This window comes from Helicoverpa zea, chromosome 16 (assembly GCF_022581195.2).
Source record: "Helicoverpa zea isolate HzStark_Cry1AcR chromosome 16, ilHelZeax1.1, whole genome shotgun sequence".
In the NCBI taxonomy this organism is placed as follows: Eukaryota; Metazoa; Arthropoda; class Insecta; order Lepidoptera; family Noctuidae; genus Helicoverpa; species Helicoverpa zea.
Genome location: NC_061467.1, coordinates 10,004,975 through 10,018,858, shown reverse-complemented (window position 1 = coordinate 10,018,858; position 13,884 = coordinate 10,004,975). Strand labels below are relative to the sequence as shown.

Sequence of the window (13,884 nt, the reverse complement as noted above, 5' to 3'; positions counted from 1 at the left end):
ATCTTTGCATACCTACAGGTCTTTTATAGTAAAAACACACACAAAACACAACAATACCTAACTACATTATTTTAAAATGTATCGAAAAAAAACCACATGTCATACTTTTTAACAATTTATTATTCATCAAATAGTATATCGTCATACTTAATTAATAAATCGTCTAAAAACTGGGCTGGAGGGGTTATATTTGTTTCATGCCTTGCCCAGCCAAGGTACCATAATATTGTCATTGTATGGGCACAGCAACCTACGGTTCTTCGTCCAACTATGCAATTACAACAGTAGTGTTCAACTGCCTCTCTCCCACTTACATTATTGTTAATTATGATATAAACATAATATATTTTTCGACTTATATGTCTGCTTTGAATTTTGCCTCTGAGAAGCCAGTGATTTTGGGAGAGTGACAATTCATCCCGCAGGTTGCTAAGATGAGCCTCTCTACACACTTCAATAGTATAGGAACCATTGTATCGAATATGTTCGCCATAATAAGACCGTGCTTGTTTTATCTGATAAGTACCACAAGCAATTAATATCAAGTCTTCCTGTGTGAGTTGAGGGAAGTTACTTATATTTTGTGAATCAACATTTATGTTTGTGAAATGTGCTCTCCTTCTATTGTAATTATTATTATTTATAAAATCAGCTAAAACATTATTTTGGTACATTTTTTGATTAATTATTTCTAGAATCTGTGCTGCATCAGTTCTGTCTGTATAACGACAATGAAACCGGTTTATCAATGCAGCAGCAATAGAAAAATCTACCATCAAATGAGATGATGCTCTATTAAAAAATTCATGGCGGAATATTTTAAATTGTTCTTTAAATATACCATTTACTGTTTCCACTACCCAACGGCACATGGTTACTGTCCTTGATCTATTTGCTGCTAACGTTGACAACTGTGTTTCATTCTCTTCTAATGAAAGTGGCATATGAACACTATAGTTACTATTTTCTAGAACTGATACTGCATCTCTAAAACCCCTATCCAGAATAAAAACATCACCATGTCGAAAATACTGCCTTAGCGGTTGAGACTCATTTATAAATTCATTTTGCATAATGTCACCATCTGATGTAGTTGCTGGATAGGGGCCAAGAACCTCTAAAATATACCCATCACAACACACAAACATAAATGGTTTCACAAGGTTCCTATACTTATGTAGAGAGTATGTATCCTTTTGATACTTATAATTTGAGCTTTTCTGGCAATATATATAAGTACCATCAACAATGACAATTGGTAATCTCTCCCCATTCTCATTAATACCTCCAAAAAGACCATTAGGGATTAAAAGATTTCTATTAGCAATCTCTGCCCTCGTCATATGGCTTAACCCTAAATGCATTGGCACAAAATCTTGTTGAAGCAACTCTCTTGCTTTGGACATTAAATTCTCCAAAGTACTGCGAGGCATTTGGAATAAACTGGCAATTCGCTCATTAGAGTCTCCATTTCTTAATTTCAATAATAATGCAGCTAGAGCAGTAGACCCTCTATGCATTTGAGATAACCTAGTGACTTCTGCCAACAATGTACGGAACTGCTCTTTGCTTATACCAAACCAATAATGTACTAAATGATTATCCATCATGTCAATATTTTCAAAATCAATTGATGTCTCTTTACTTAATAATGACACAAAATCATATATATATGCCTCTGTAAAGGTATGGTTCACTTCAATTTCATTTAATTGGTGCCATAAATTACCTCTTAAATGATAATTGCAGATGCGACAGTCAGCTGGAACATAGAATTTAAAATCTACAAAAAGTCTTATTCTTATAGATAATGGCACTACAAGTCTTTCAGCATGGTGACAACCAGGAAAAAAACAGCGGGCCTGCGAGTCTGATGCTCTCCCATACTGAGATAAAACAATTGTTGATACTTCTTGAGGGAGGGATGGAGAAGATTCAATTTGAACATGTTGTGTTACTTGCTCAGATGATGTACCCGGAATATCAGCAATAGATTCTTCAGATGTGGATGGTAGAGGTGGAACTGCAGATGATGTGGATGGTAGAGGTGGAACTGCAGATGATGTGGATGGTTCAGTGTAATGTTCAGCCAAACTATCACACCTCTGCCAACAAGGGTGACAAATCCGATCAGATGTACGTAGCTGCAATAAAATACAAAATAAATTATTAAATGAAATAAATAGCTATATGCCTTACCTGCTTATATGCTATATGTTTTACATAAGTAAGAGATAATGAAAGATTTGCTTAACATTTTATAGCATTTTGATAAAATATTAACATGAATACATACTGAGCGTGGCAAAATCCTCTCTGCAACAACAGCCCTTATGCGTACTTCTCTTTCAGTATTGCTTGATAATGTATGGGCTCTTGACCGATACAAAGACCTCCCACAGTGTACACATACGTTCCTATGCCCTACAGTATGTGTAAGTGGTCCTGGTGCTTCAATTGATTGATGTAGTAGCAACCAACAAGCATGACACACAACGCTATCCCTCGGTATCTATAAAAAAAAGAAACTTAGATTTTTCAAACCACTGATAATGAGCTATAAATAAATTATTGGATGGGTTAAGTTGATACGTTTTTTTATAATGAGCTCAGTGGCATGTTTACATTTTACACATAACATCGTGTTTCGCTAGTTAGGTTTTAAGTCCCATGTGATAGGGGGCGACGCTATTGCCATTAACCGGATAGAGTATATTATTTTGTTTGTAACATGAAGCAATCGCAATGACTATACTATTACAATATTCACAATAAATAATAAAACACAACTTACATCGGTAATAGCATTTTGTTGCTGGATCAATCGCCGAATGTCTTCAGTCTCAGTTTCTAACGAGTATCGACGCATCCGAAAGATATTTAAACCACAATTGATGCAGCGGATCATGGTTAATAGATTACAGCTTCAGATATCCACGTGAGAAAAGCCAGGTCAACAAATCGGCTGGTTCAAATGTTCAGTTGGGCGGGCCGAGTCAGCGAGTAATACAGGTTCAGGTTCAGTTTTAACAGCCAAGGTAGTCGCAAATGGTAGAAGAAAAATCGGAATCCAGAAACACAGCAATAAACAATACAAAACTCAAAAGGAAATCGGAATACTTCGTCACTCGGAAACGCGGGAGGAGAAGTGTTAAAGCTTTTTGACAATGACGTGACTGTCAAAAAGTTTTATTCAGTGCTGCCAGCGCTATAATGACATGATTAGATTAACGGTATCAACGGTATCAATAATCGATTTTTATATATTAACAATAAAAATATGATTATATTCAGAAACATAACTTATTATTATATTATTCATTATAATAGGGATTACTGCGTAATAAATTCACTTGCGCATCTTCTCGTAATGATATTGTTATTGTAATCGATTGGCAAGTGCAATTTCGTTTCGATATTGTTATTTTGGTCTTGGTAACATTTCTTTCAAATAGTGAAATCGTTGTGACATGTGTTGATAAATTAAATTACTATTTAAAATTACTTTTCAACGGTGTACTTCTACAGATTTTGATTATGTTGTATAATTCTTAATGTTTTTTAATACGAATGATCATAATTATAGAAAATCTGTCGGTCTTTATATGATTCGGGCCTATTCTTGGCATTGTCCTTTAATTACCCAATGTGTTCTTATAATTAGTTTTATGTTCATTCAAAGTTTTAAAATTGTTTAGTTAGTTTTTGTGCTTAGAGTACAAACGAAGGATTAATATAATATAAAATAAGGACCTGAAATTAATATTTTTTCGATAAGAAAATATGACGTTAGACATTTCTCAATATGATTTTCTTTTCAATATCATATATATGTTCTTGAAAATTAGAAGTTAGAAACTTACTGCAACAATGTTGCCAAGTATTTATCAACGATAGATAATAAGGAATTAGTTGCAATCTGCCTGTCAACAAGTTTGAGTAAATAGGCTGAATGTCAGGGCTTGCCAACAATCATAGATTTTTTCGTTCGATTGACTCCTTGCTAAGTACTTGAGATTAGCTGTCACCATAGAGAGAATTAACTCTTGTCTTGTACCAAACGAAATAGGTTTTCAACGCGTGTATATTATAAAACTAGCCGATTTCCCGCGGTTTCACCTGCTTCCCGTGGGAACTACTGCCCGTACCGGAATAGACCGTGTTACACGTAGAGTGTAGCTTTCCAACTGTGAAAGAATTTTTAAATAGGTTCCGAAGTTTCGGAGCCTTTAGTTAAGGTAAAAATTGTTCCTCGTAATAGATAAGCATCTAATAGTATGATATCCTTACAATTTAAACTAAATACTCCTTTGGTTAAAAAAAATAAATCAATAATAGACATTTCAACAAAAGGATCACGGATATAGGCGACTACATTTCAAAGCAGTATTGCAACGTGCATTATCTCAAAATAACTATCTCGACATTCACTTATCCCACCCAGATAGCCTTGGCAATAACTTTAAAAACTATTTAAGTATGCACTAACTTATCCGCAGATTAAAAACTATTTACGGTCTCTCTCTCCCAATATTCTATCAATAATAATAGAATTTTGACATTGACTCATACAAGTAATGTCAAACTCCTATCTCCAGTAAGAAAAACAACAGATAGATAGAATATGGGAACGGCCGTCAGACAAAGTAACTCTACTAGGAAATAAAACTATATAGCAGATGATGTTTACGCGGCGTAATTTTTTTAAGCTTGAACACGAAACCCAAAAAAAAGTAAGTATCTTCTAAATTAATAGGTAACCATTTAGTTTTTTTTTTATATTAAGTAGCTTCTTATTTACAAACGGTCGGGTTTAATCTTGTTAAAAAATAAAAGATTCCGACGAATTGAGAACCTCCTTCTTTTTGAGAAGTCTGTTAAAAATGGAGCAAAAGCTAGGATCGATCAATAACCATGTTTAATTTGGGTTATAAAACCAACCATCAAATCTTAACATTAAGGAGGAACTCGATTTAAATTAAACATTCGAATTTCGAAATTATTAATGTTGTTTGCAGCGGTACAGCAACGGAAAGATGGGAGGGACAACAATCGGACAAATTGCGAAAAGTATCCGATTACTCGATTGTTGAATTAACCAGCAATGAATACCAACAATTAGAGTCACGCTTGGGTGAAAGACTAGGTATTTAGTATCGATAATTTGACCTAAGTGGACACTGAAAAAGACGATCGTGTGAAATAACTTACGTGACTATTCATTCGTGAGACTGTATGATCATGAATCATCTATTAACGAATTAAATTAATTTTAAGTGCCTACCACATTCAAATAATAAGGCGAGGAAAATGTTTAGGGAATCAAGACATGTTCGCAGGTACATAGTATGTATCCGAGGTTGCTCGATTAATAATGGCCCAAATGACTCAATCAGACTATCCGAGCCGAACGGTAATGTCTCATCACTAATGTCACACATTAAGGCGAGGAATTGGTCAACAATAATTCCATAACCGGCACGCGCATCTAAGGCGCCAAAAGGGGTCGGAGCGTCTGAGCGGGGCGAGGATAACAATACGCGCGCTAGCTTATAACTAAAAGCCGTAAGCGACAAAATGGTTTTGTAATTTTATTATTTAGAAATGATAATTTGATAAAAATTCCTTCTACAATTTTAAAGAGTATGTATATACTCAACTACTAAAAAAGTTAAGAGGCTTAAATCGGTCCCGTATGCCCATAATATGTGAATCCCTTTTTAAAAAGAGGTATGTTTGATATATTTTTCTCTGTTATAAAAGTTACCTAATCATGTTTCTACTTCTAACAAAATAAGGTTTATATCATGAACTTTCAGGTAACCAAGTTGTATTTTGATCCGTTTTGTATTTACTGAGAAAAATTGAAATCCTTGGCGCCAAAAATTCCAATTCGTCCTCTTAAAGAGGTCCGCAAAAAAAGAGGTTCTGTATTAAGCGAAAGTGAGTTTGACAAAGACATTCTCAAAAACCGTTAGGCAGTGTGAACGATCTTTTGTGACATTAGCGAATGAATAATGGAAGGCCATTGAAGTGTTAGCAATTGGCGTCTAAAAAGGTATCTATAGGATATTTCTTTTGTTTTAAATTGTGTCAAGTAAGTAGGTATACCTACATGTCATGTGTATTTTTGGCCACATTTTCGAACAAGGGTGCCACAGTCACAAAATATTTATTTACGCTTTTATTTTTAGTAAGAATTGCTGTTTAACACACTATTTATAAATATTGCACATTGTTTGCTTTACAAACACTAGACAAGACAATAAAGCAAATTAGTATCCACGAGAGAACCTCGTGGCAATGTAGGCAATAAAAGAAAATTCTAGACACATAATTATGTCTCTTTTCCCTTAATTATCATTTTTCCCTTTACAGATGTCATAAATAAGACAAATTATTATTTGTTCGCTTCAACCGCTCTAAGAAAGAAGATTTATTTATTAGCTTTCAAAGACCACGTGGACACAAATCCTTGACATGCATTCACACGTATCAATTGAAAATAACAACAAAAAATACATTTCGCAATCTATTATCAATGTGATACTAAATATTTATTTAATATTACTGCATAATATTATCAATTCAATGCCACGCTAGTAAACACTCGGTAAAAAACCGAAATTGCTATTTCGTAACTAGATCGTACGTGGACGCGAGGAGAAAAATCGATAAAATCGGTTTTGTTATTGTTGTTTCATAACTGCTATTGTAATAAACTGATATGTAAGACGGTCAAGTGTGTGCAACGGCCTTAGAGCGAACCAATGTTACATTATCATAATCACTTGCTTAATAAAAAGATAATTTATTGCAACAGGCAACCGTTTGGCTGATTCATCGATTACTACAACCTTTAAGAATGGATAATTCGATTTAATTAAAAATCCACATTGTTCTTTAAATGGTAACACCGCAAAATTTTCCGAAAATAGCAACGTCATAGTCCCCAGGCCGGCGAACAAATTTTTTTTTGATACATATACATTTAAGACTTTGTGAGTGCCTTCCTTACGATGAGTCCGACAAACTTTTCGAATGCGCAAATTTTGGTACCGCTGCGTTTTTTAATGCTTGACTCCTGAAATTGTCGATATGACGTCACTATGGCTCTTCGTACATATACGTTTCATCTTTTGAGATTCGTTTACTAAAGTTAACTAGAGAATGGTGGTCAACTTGTCCGATAAAGATCGTGCTGCGTTTGGAGTGTCCACCATCCTGAAAATGTCGATATGACGTCACTAAGACTCTTCGTACATACCTGTTTCATTTTTTGAGATTCGTTTAATAAAGTTAACTAGAAAATGGTGGTCATCTTGTCCGATAAAGATCGTGCTGCGTTTGGAGTGTCCACCATCCTGAAAATATCGGTATGACGTCACTACGACTCTTCGTACATACCTGTTTCATTTTTTGAGATTTGTTTAATAAAGTTAACTAGAAAATTGTGGTAAGCTTGTCCGACAAAGATCATGCTGCATATGGAGTGTCCACCGTCCGGAAAATATAGATATATTTTAAGATTTGGTATAAAGTACTGGCAATTGGTGTGAAGTATGTTAATAGTAAATGTTGCATTTAGAAAGTCGTTTCGAATGATATATGTATCATTACTACAGGAGGGATTTATTAACTTGAAAACACCTATCGATAAAATAATCTTATATAAGCTCTAGCTTCTGAAATACTAACAATTCGCCGAAGTTTTTTTAATATGAAATATTGCATTTAAAAACGTCTTTTGAATGATGTATAACTCATTACTAGAGATGGGATTTATTTAATTGAAAACATCTATCAATAATTATAATTTTAAATAAGCTCTAGCTACTAAACTACTAACAATTTGTCGGAAGTATGTTAACACGAAATGTTTAATTTGGAAAGGTTTTTCAAATAATATATAATTTGTTACTAAAGAAGTAATGGATTAGCTTGACAGAACCTACCGATAATATATTCTTAGAAAAGCTCTAGCTTTTAAAGTACTAACAATTTGTCGGAGTTATGCTAATACAACCTTGCGCTTAAAAAGATCTTTTGATTGAAATATGGCTCAAAACTTCAAGTGAGATGTTATTCCTTAACACAATGTAAAGTATCAATAATATGCCTTAGGTCAGTTATGTCTTCCAAAATACTAAGAATCGGTAAGTGGTATGTTAAGACGGAATATAGCGGTTAAAAAGATCTTTCGATTGACATATGGTTCATACCTAGAGGTGGGACATTATTCCCTAATATAGTAAAACCTATCGATAATACGCCTTATTTGGGCAATATCTTCTAAAATACTAAGAATTGATAAGTGGTATGTTGAGACAAAATGTTGCACTTAAAAAGACCTTTTGATTGATATATAGTTCATTAATAGATGTGGGATATTATTCCTTAACATAATATAAACTATCAACAATACGTCTTAGCCAGGCTACTTTTTCTAAAATAGTAATTAAAATTGGTAAGTAGTATACCAATATAATATACTTAAATAATGCACGTGAATATTTAAATCAGAAATTGACAAAAAGAATAAACTTCTTCCAATTGTAATATTTTTTTCTCATTTTCTTGTCGAACTGACTATTTGACTCACTACATTTGTCGGACAAGTCGATATTTGCAATAAGAATAGTATTATCTATCATTGTTGTATTTGTCCGACATGTATGTATGGGGAGACACAGTGACGTCATATCAACATGTTTCGGATGGTGGACACTCCAAACGCAGCATGATCTTTATCGGACAAGTTGACCACAATTTTCTAGTTAACTTTATTAAACAAACCCCAAAAAATCAAACGTGTATGTACGAAGAGACGTAGTGACGTCATACCGACATTTTCAGGACGGTGGACACTCCAAACGCAGCACGATCTTTATCGGACAAGTTGACCACCATTCTCTAGTTAACTTTATTAAATGAATCTCAAAAAATGAAACGTGTATGTACGAAGAGCCATAGTGACGTCATATCGACAATTTCAGGAGTCAAGCATTAAAAAACGCAGCGGTACCAAAATTTGCGCATTCGAAAAGTTTGTCGGACTCATCGTAAGGAAGGCACTCACAAAGTCTTAAATGTATATGTATCAAAAAAAAATTTGTTCGCCGGCCTGGGGACTATCATGTAGTTCTATCAAAAAGTTTTTAATACTGAAAAGGTTCTAGACATCTTTGTTCTTTTAATAAATCACCATTCGACTGGTACTAAGGTGACTTCTATTCTCCAACAATTTAATACCAAATAATGTGAATTTAAAAGGTCAAATTTTAATTACACTAGAAAATAAATAATTGCTATAGAAAACAAACTTTTCCGTACTGAACGGAAAATTATTGCAAATAGGAACAATGCTGAATTCTTTATTTAAAAGAATGCGTGATTCAAATCCGATAATAGCGTGACTACTCATAGTAAATATTACACAATTATTCAAATAATAAACAGGTTTGATGTTATTTAGGTCCAAATAGGTTCATTGGTCTTGATTTAATATAAGCTCGTTCGTTTTTTGAACTTTTGTTAATGGCGCTTTATAATCAGTCTTATTTCTTAATTTGAAAATGAAACGATCAATGTTTAATGATGATGATTGTTTTTGAATAAACTACAGCCTTATTTTGTTTTTGACAAATTAATTTACTGGACTTACAAAATGTTGTGAATTTGCAAATGATAATAAAGGGTTTTCAGGCTTATTTTGGGAAGTTTTTTTCTCACTGCAGAAATAATATACATAGTTCTAATAGAAATGATAGAATCTCATACGTATTTATTGCCCTTGCGTCACTAATTTTATTAACTCATTGTTTTACTGCAACAAGCATACAAATCACTTATAATCTCTCATTTTGTTGTCTTACACCGGTCAAGTCCTTGTATCACCAATCAATCGTCAGTCAGACATAACGTAACAGTGAATTTTTCTAACATTCAATATTGAAAAATAGAAAAACTTTCGTGCTTTTTGGAATTTTCCCTAGATACCGCTGATTGACTGCATATTGATAGATACCTCTCACACAGAGCTACACAGACACAAAACTACGTATGTGTGCGTGTGTGTGTTTAGGGTGTAAGTACCTAATGTGGTACAAGAATAAATTATTCATATCGCACTCATGCCCTATAACGTCGGAAGCGTCCCTACGGTGGTCTGCCATAAATTGAGCAAGGAGGTCATAGTTTGCTTAACTACATTGTCTTTGGACATCACACCAAGATTAAAAGTCTATGGTTTTATGTGTAGGTTACACTAAAAAGTCTGATCTATAAATTAAATGTAATTTGACACAACCATTATAGTCCAAGGAAATAAAAGATTTTGTCACATTTTCTAACCAGTTAAGTCTTATTATAAAATCAAATAAAATCCGCCAAATATGAAAAATAAACTGATATTTTTTTTTCTTAACAATTGAAAAATTATCCACAATTATCACAATTTTTAAGCTGACAAAATCCATTTCCGTTAAACAGTTTGTCAATATGGAGATCACGATATATTTACTATTTATTTATCGTTTGACAATAAAAAAATATATTATTTGTCACTTTATTACGTCAGTCAACACGAGGTTAATATATGATCGCCATGCATCCGAAAATTGCGATTAGGGTCACCATATTTCGTGAGTTTTGAGGATAAGTCTCTTTTGTGCTTTTCTGGTAGCATTTAACGTTATTGTGCTAATAAAATAAAAATAAAATAAATTTATTAAAAAACACATAGTTCAACATGTACAAATACAAATAACTCATTGTAATGGCATAACTGTTACAGCCTTTTTATCGTCCCACTGCTGGGCACAGGCCTCCTCTCACATGGAGAAGGATTGAGCATTAATCACCACGCTTGCTCAATGCGGGTTGGTGATTTCAGACTTTATAGTCCAGGTTTCCTCAAGATGTTTTCCTTCACCTTTTTATCAGCCATTGGTGTCTAAGTATACTTAGAAAGTACATACAAACTTAGAAAAGTTGCATTGATACTTGCCTGACCCTGGAATCGAACCCACACCCTCATACTCGAAAGGTTGGTTCTTTACCCACTAGGCCACCACGACTTTTTAATGGCATAAATAAATCTTAAAAAAAATAAAAATAATCATAGGAGTTCACTTAATCTAGACTAATACATAATAAATACGAGAAAGACGGTCGAAATCTAATACCTATATGGACCACCCGAACTAGGATTATTTTAAACCTGTGTTTCGGGTTATCGTTGGAGCAAAATAATATTTATGGATAATTTAATAATAATTCTATGATATAAGTTTATAATAGACTAAAACAGGACAAGCTGTCCTAAATTATTACATTACCTCTACCTATTATATAATTACCAAGCTAAACAGTTTATTGTAATACTTCTAGCAATTTTTCCGTATCTGAGTAAGTAGTGAGTAGTGCTAATTGATTTATGTATTAAAATATATATTTAGTGACTGATTTGTGATAATTTTTAGTACTAGTCCGAATGAAATATATTTATTTATTTAAAGATAGAAAAGGAATAAAAGCTGATCTTGATAACTACAGTATATTTTTATTTTTGCTGTACCTAGGCGGGTAGCTAAATCTTGCTTTTGTGTAATTAAACCAGAGACATAGGTACCGTACAAACATAAAATAAATTATAGTATGTTTTTTACTCTAAAACAAACTACTAAGACTTAATAATGATAACGTAAACACATATGAATTAAGTGCGCGAAAATTTCTAAACTGATAACTACTCACGCGTGTTAAGTAGAAAGAGTAACAAAATAAATAAGGTATATACGGATTCATTTACATGATTATTTCCCACATGTATTTTAATATGCCGATATCCATTGATATGTTTAGAAGATTTTGTGCTCGACAACTAGATCAACGCAATAAATATCGGTATATTATTATAATGAAAACCCCCGATTTTTTTATTGATATCTAAATTGAGAATCTCCTCCTTTTTGAGAAGTCTTCTAAACATTCAAAAATTTTCTCGCAAAGATAACTGTCTCTTGAAAAAAGTATTGAGTATTAAATCCTAACAAGACATTCGTCCAAGGTGACAATTAAAATTTTATACGTACTTACAATACGTACGCCCACAATCTTAATTGCTTTAGAAAATCAAAAAGTGATATCCTGCCCTTCACGTTAATCCGGACTTAGATCGTTAAAGGAGATCGTAAAAATTATATTATTTGCAGGAAATCTAACAAAATGAATCCTTTGCCAGTTTTCTTCGGAACACGTTTACGTTTATTTTATTGTCTAATACTAATAATTAAACTATCTACCATCCTTTAAATGGAAATTCAATTAATATAGCATGGTAGTTATTTTTTGATGATTTAACTGAAAAATATAGTTAATCAATCGGTCCTTATTATGCCGAATTTATATTTATTTTTATAACATTAACTAAATCTGAAGCACTTATATTATATTATCAACAAAAAAAAGTTCAATTTTGAGTTTGACATTTTTGTGGTTTCTTCATATTTATTGATATGGATGTTATCACTTCATTTAGAATGCAAGAAGGTTGTCGCTGAGACACTGGTAATGACGAAGTCACTAAATTAACGCAATGAATGATTAAAAAAAAACCTTTTTTCGCTTTAGCAACTGTTTTCCAAAGTCAAACCAGTAATAAAACATCAAAGGGCCTAGAGAAATCAAGAATGACTTATCACGATCATTACTGAAACCAGTTTTCACAAAGATACTACAATCTCTCAAACTGGTCGGAACAATGAAATTATTAAATGGCAAAGGTTTTTTCAACTGCGGGTTTTTGACGCGAAATATTATTTCGACCTTCCCCCTAAGTTACCTTGTTAGTCCTTGTACTAGACAATAATTAAGCCAGTTTTTGTATTAAATTGGATTTTTCATTATGTTGTAGTAATTTAGAAAATTACTGCTAATGTAAAAAGATAAGAATCAGCATATGTAGTTAGAAAATGCCGCACATGGTTTAAGGTCGCACTGTTGTACTTAGTAAAATCGTTTATTTTATGTACTGCCTTTTTATTAATTAATATCGATTTTTTTCCAAAGATTAAAACTGTAAGTCCCCAATATTATCGTATAACTTTTTTTTTTTAAACAATATAGTGTCTACCTTCACTTGCTAAAAATGTCAATTACACTCACTAATTACCACTTTCACGTAATAATATAAAACAATTGTATACTAACTTGGCTTATCCGAGACGTCGTCATCCATGATCGCCAATTTGCTTGGCCTTTTGTCATCTTCAGACTTCAAACCCATTTTCACTGCAACGGACGGAAAATATCAAAAATATTGAAATAAAAAAAACGCGTTAGTTTTCTTCGCGTACACTTGCACAGGCGGAATTATTGATTTATTTTATTTTTAATTTAGTTACTATATTTTTAAAATTATATTATTGTCTTTTAAATAAGTTTCGAATTATTGTTGATTATTTATATTTTTTACGCGCGCGTCAACACGCCATGCTCGCGACAGGTAAGCCCGGCCGCGTTCTTCGTCCGCGAAGGTTAGTATCGACTGTCACGGTAGACTGGACTAGCCTTGTTTTTAAGGCACGCGACTTGCAGGCACGCAGCTGACTCGATCGTTAGCGAATGTTTGTTCGGAACAGAGAAATTGACACGACCGATGAGATGACGGCTGTTTGAGATTACATATTTATTATTGGGTTATCTAATTAATCCGACGTTATGAAGTTTAACTTTTTAATTCAAAAAATGCTAAGAACGCTGTTTCAAAAGTAAATAGGCTCTCGACGAATCATTATAATCGTGGCCTACCTTCAACGCAGATTACGCAGATTTGTGCAAAAACTCATACTTAATGGTAATGGGCAATCCTTCAACATTGTG

At 33.1% G+C, this 13,884-nt stretch overlaps 2 protein-coding genes across 2 annotated transcripts in view; both read right to left on the bottom strand.

Annotated features, from left to right (window-relative positions):
* The window catches only part of LOC124637759 (putative inorganic phosphate cotransporter), a 62,185-nt gene extending 48,617 nt beyond the window's left edge, over nt 1-13,568 (bottom strand). Inside the window, exon 1 of the mRNA XM_047174398.1 lies at nt 13,213-13,568. Coding sequence (XP_047030354.1) covers nt 13,213-13,288 — 76 coding nt within the window. The 5' untranslated portion in view covers nt 13,289-13,568. The remainder of the gene's footprint in view (nt 1-13,212) is intronic.
* LOC124637758 lies at nt 103-3,183 on the bottom strand. Its single transcript, XM_047174395.1, has 3 exons — nt 2,795-3,183; nt 2,297-2,512; nt 103-2,144 (listed from the first exon to the last, which is right to left on the bottom strand). Exons 1-3 carry the CDS (start codon nt 2,906-2,908, stop codon nt 120-122), a joined length of 2,355 nt encoding a protein of 784 aa, XP_047030351.1. The 5' UTR covers nt 2,909-3,183; the 3' UTR covers nt 103-119.
* Nucleotides 13,569-13,884: the final 316 nt, after the last annotated feature.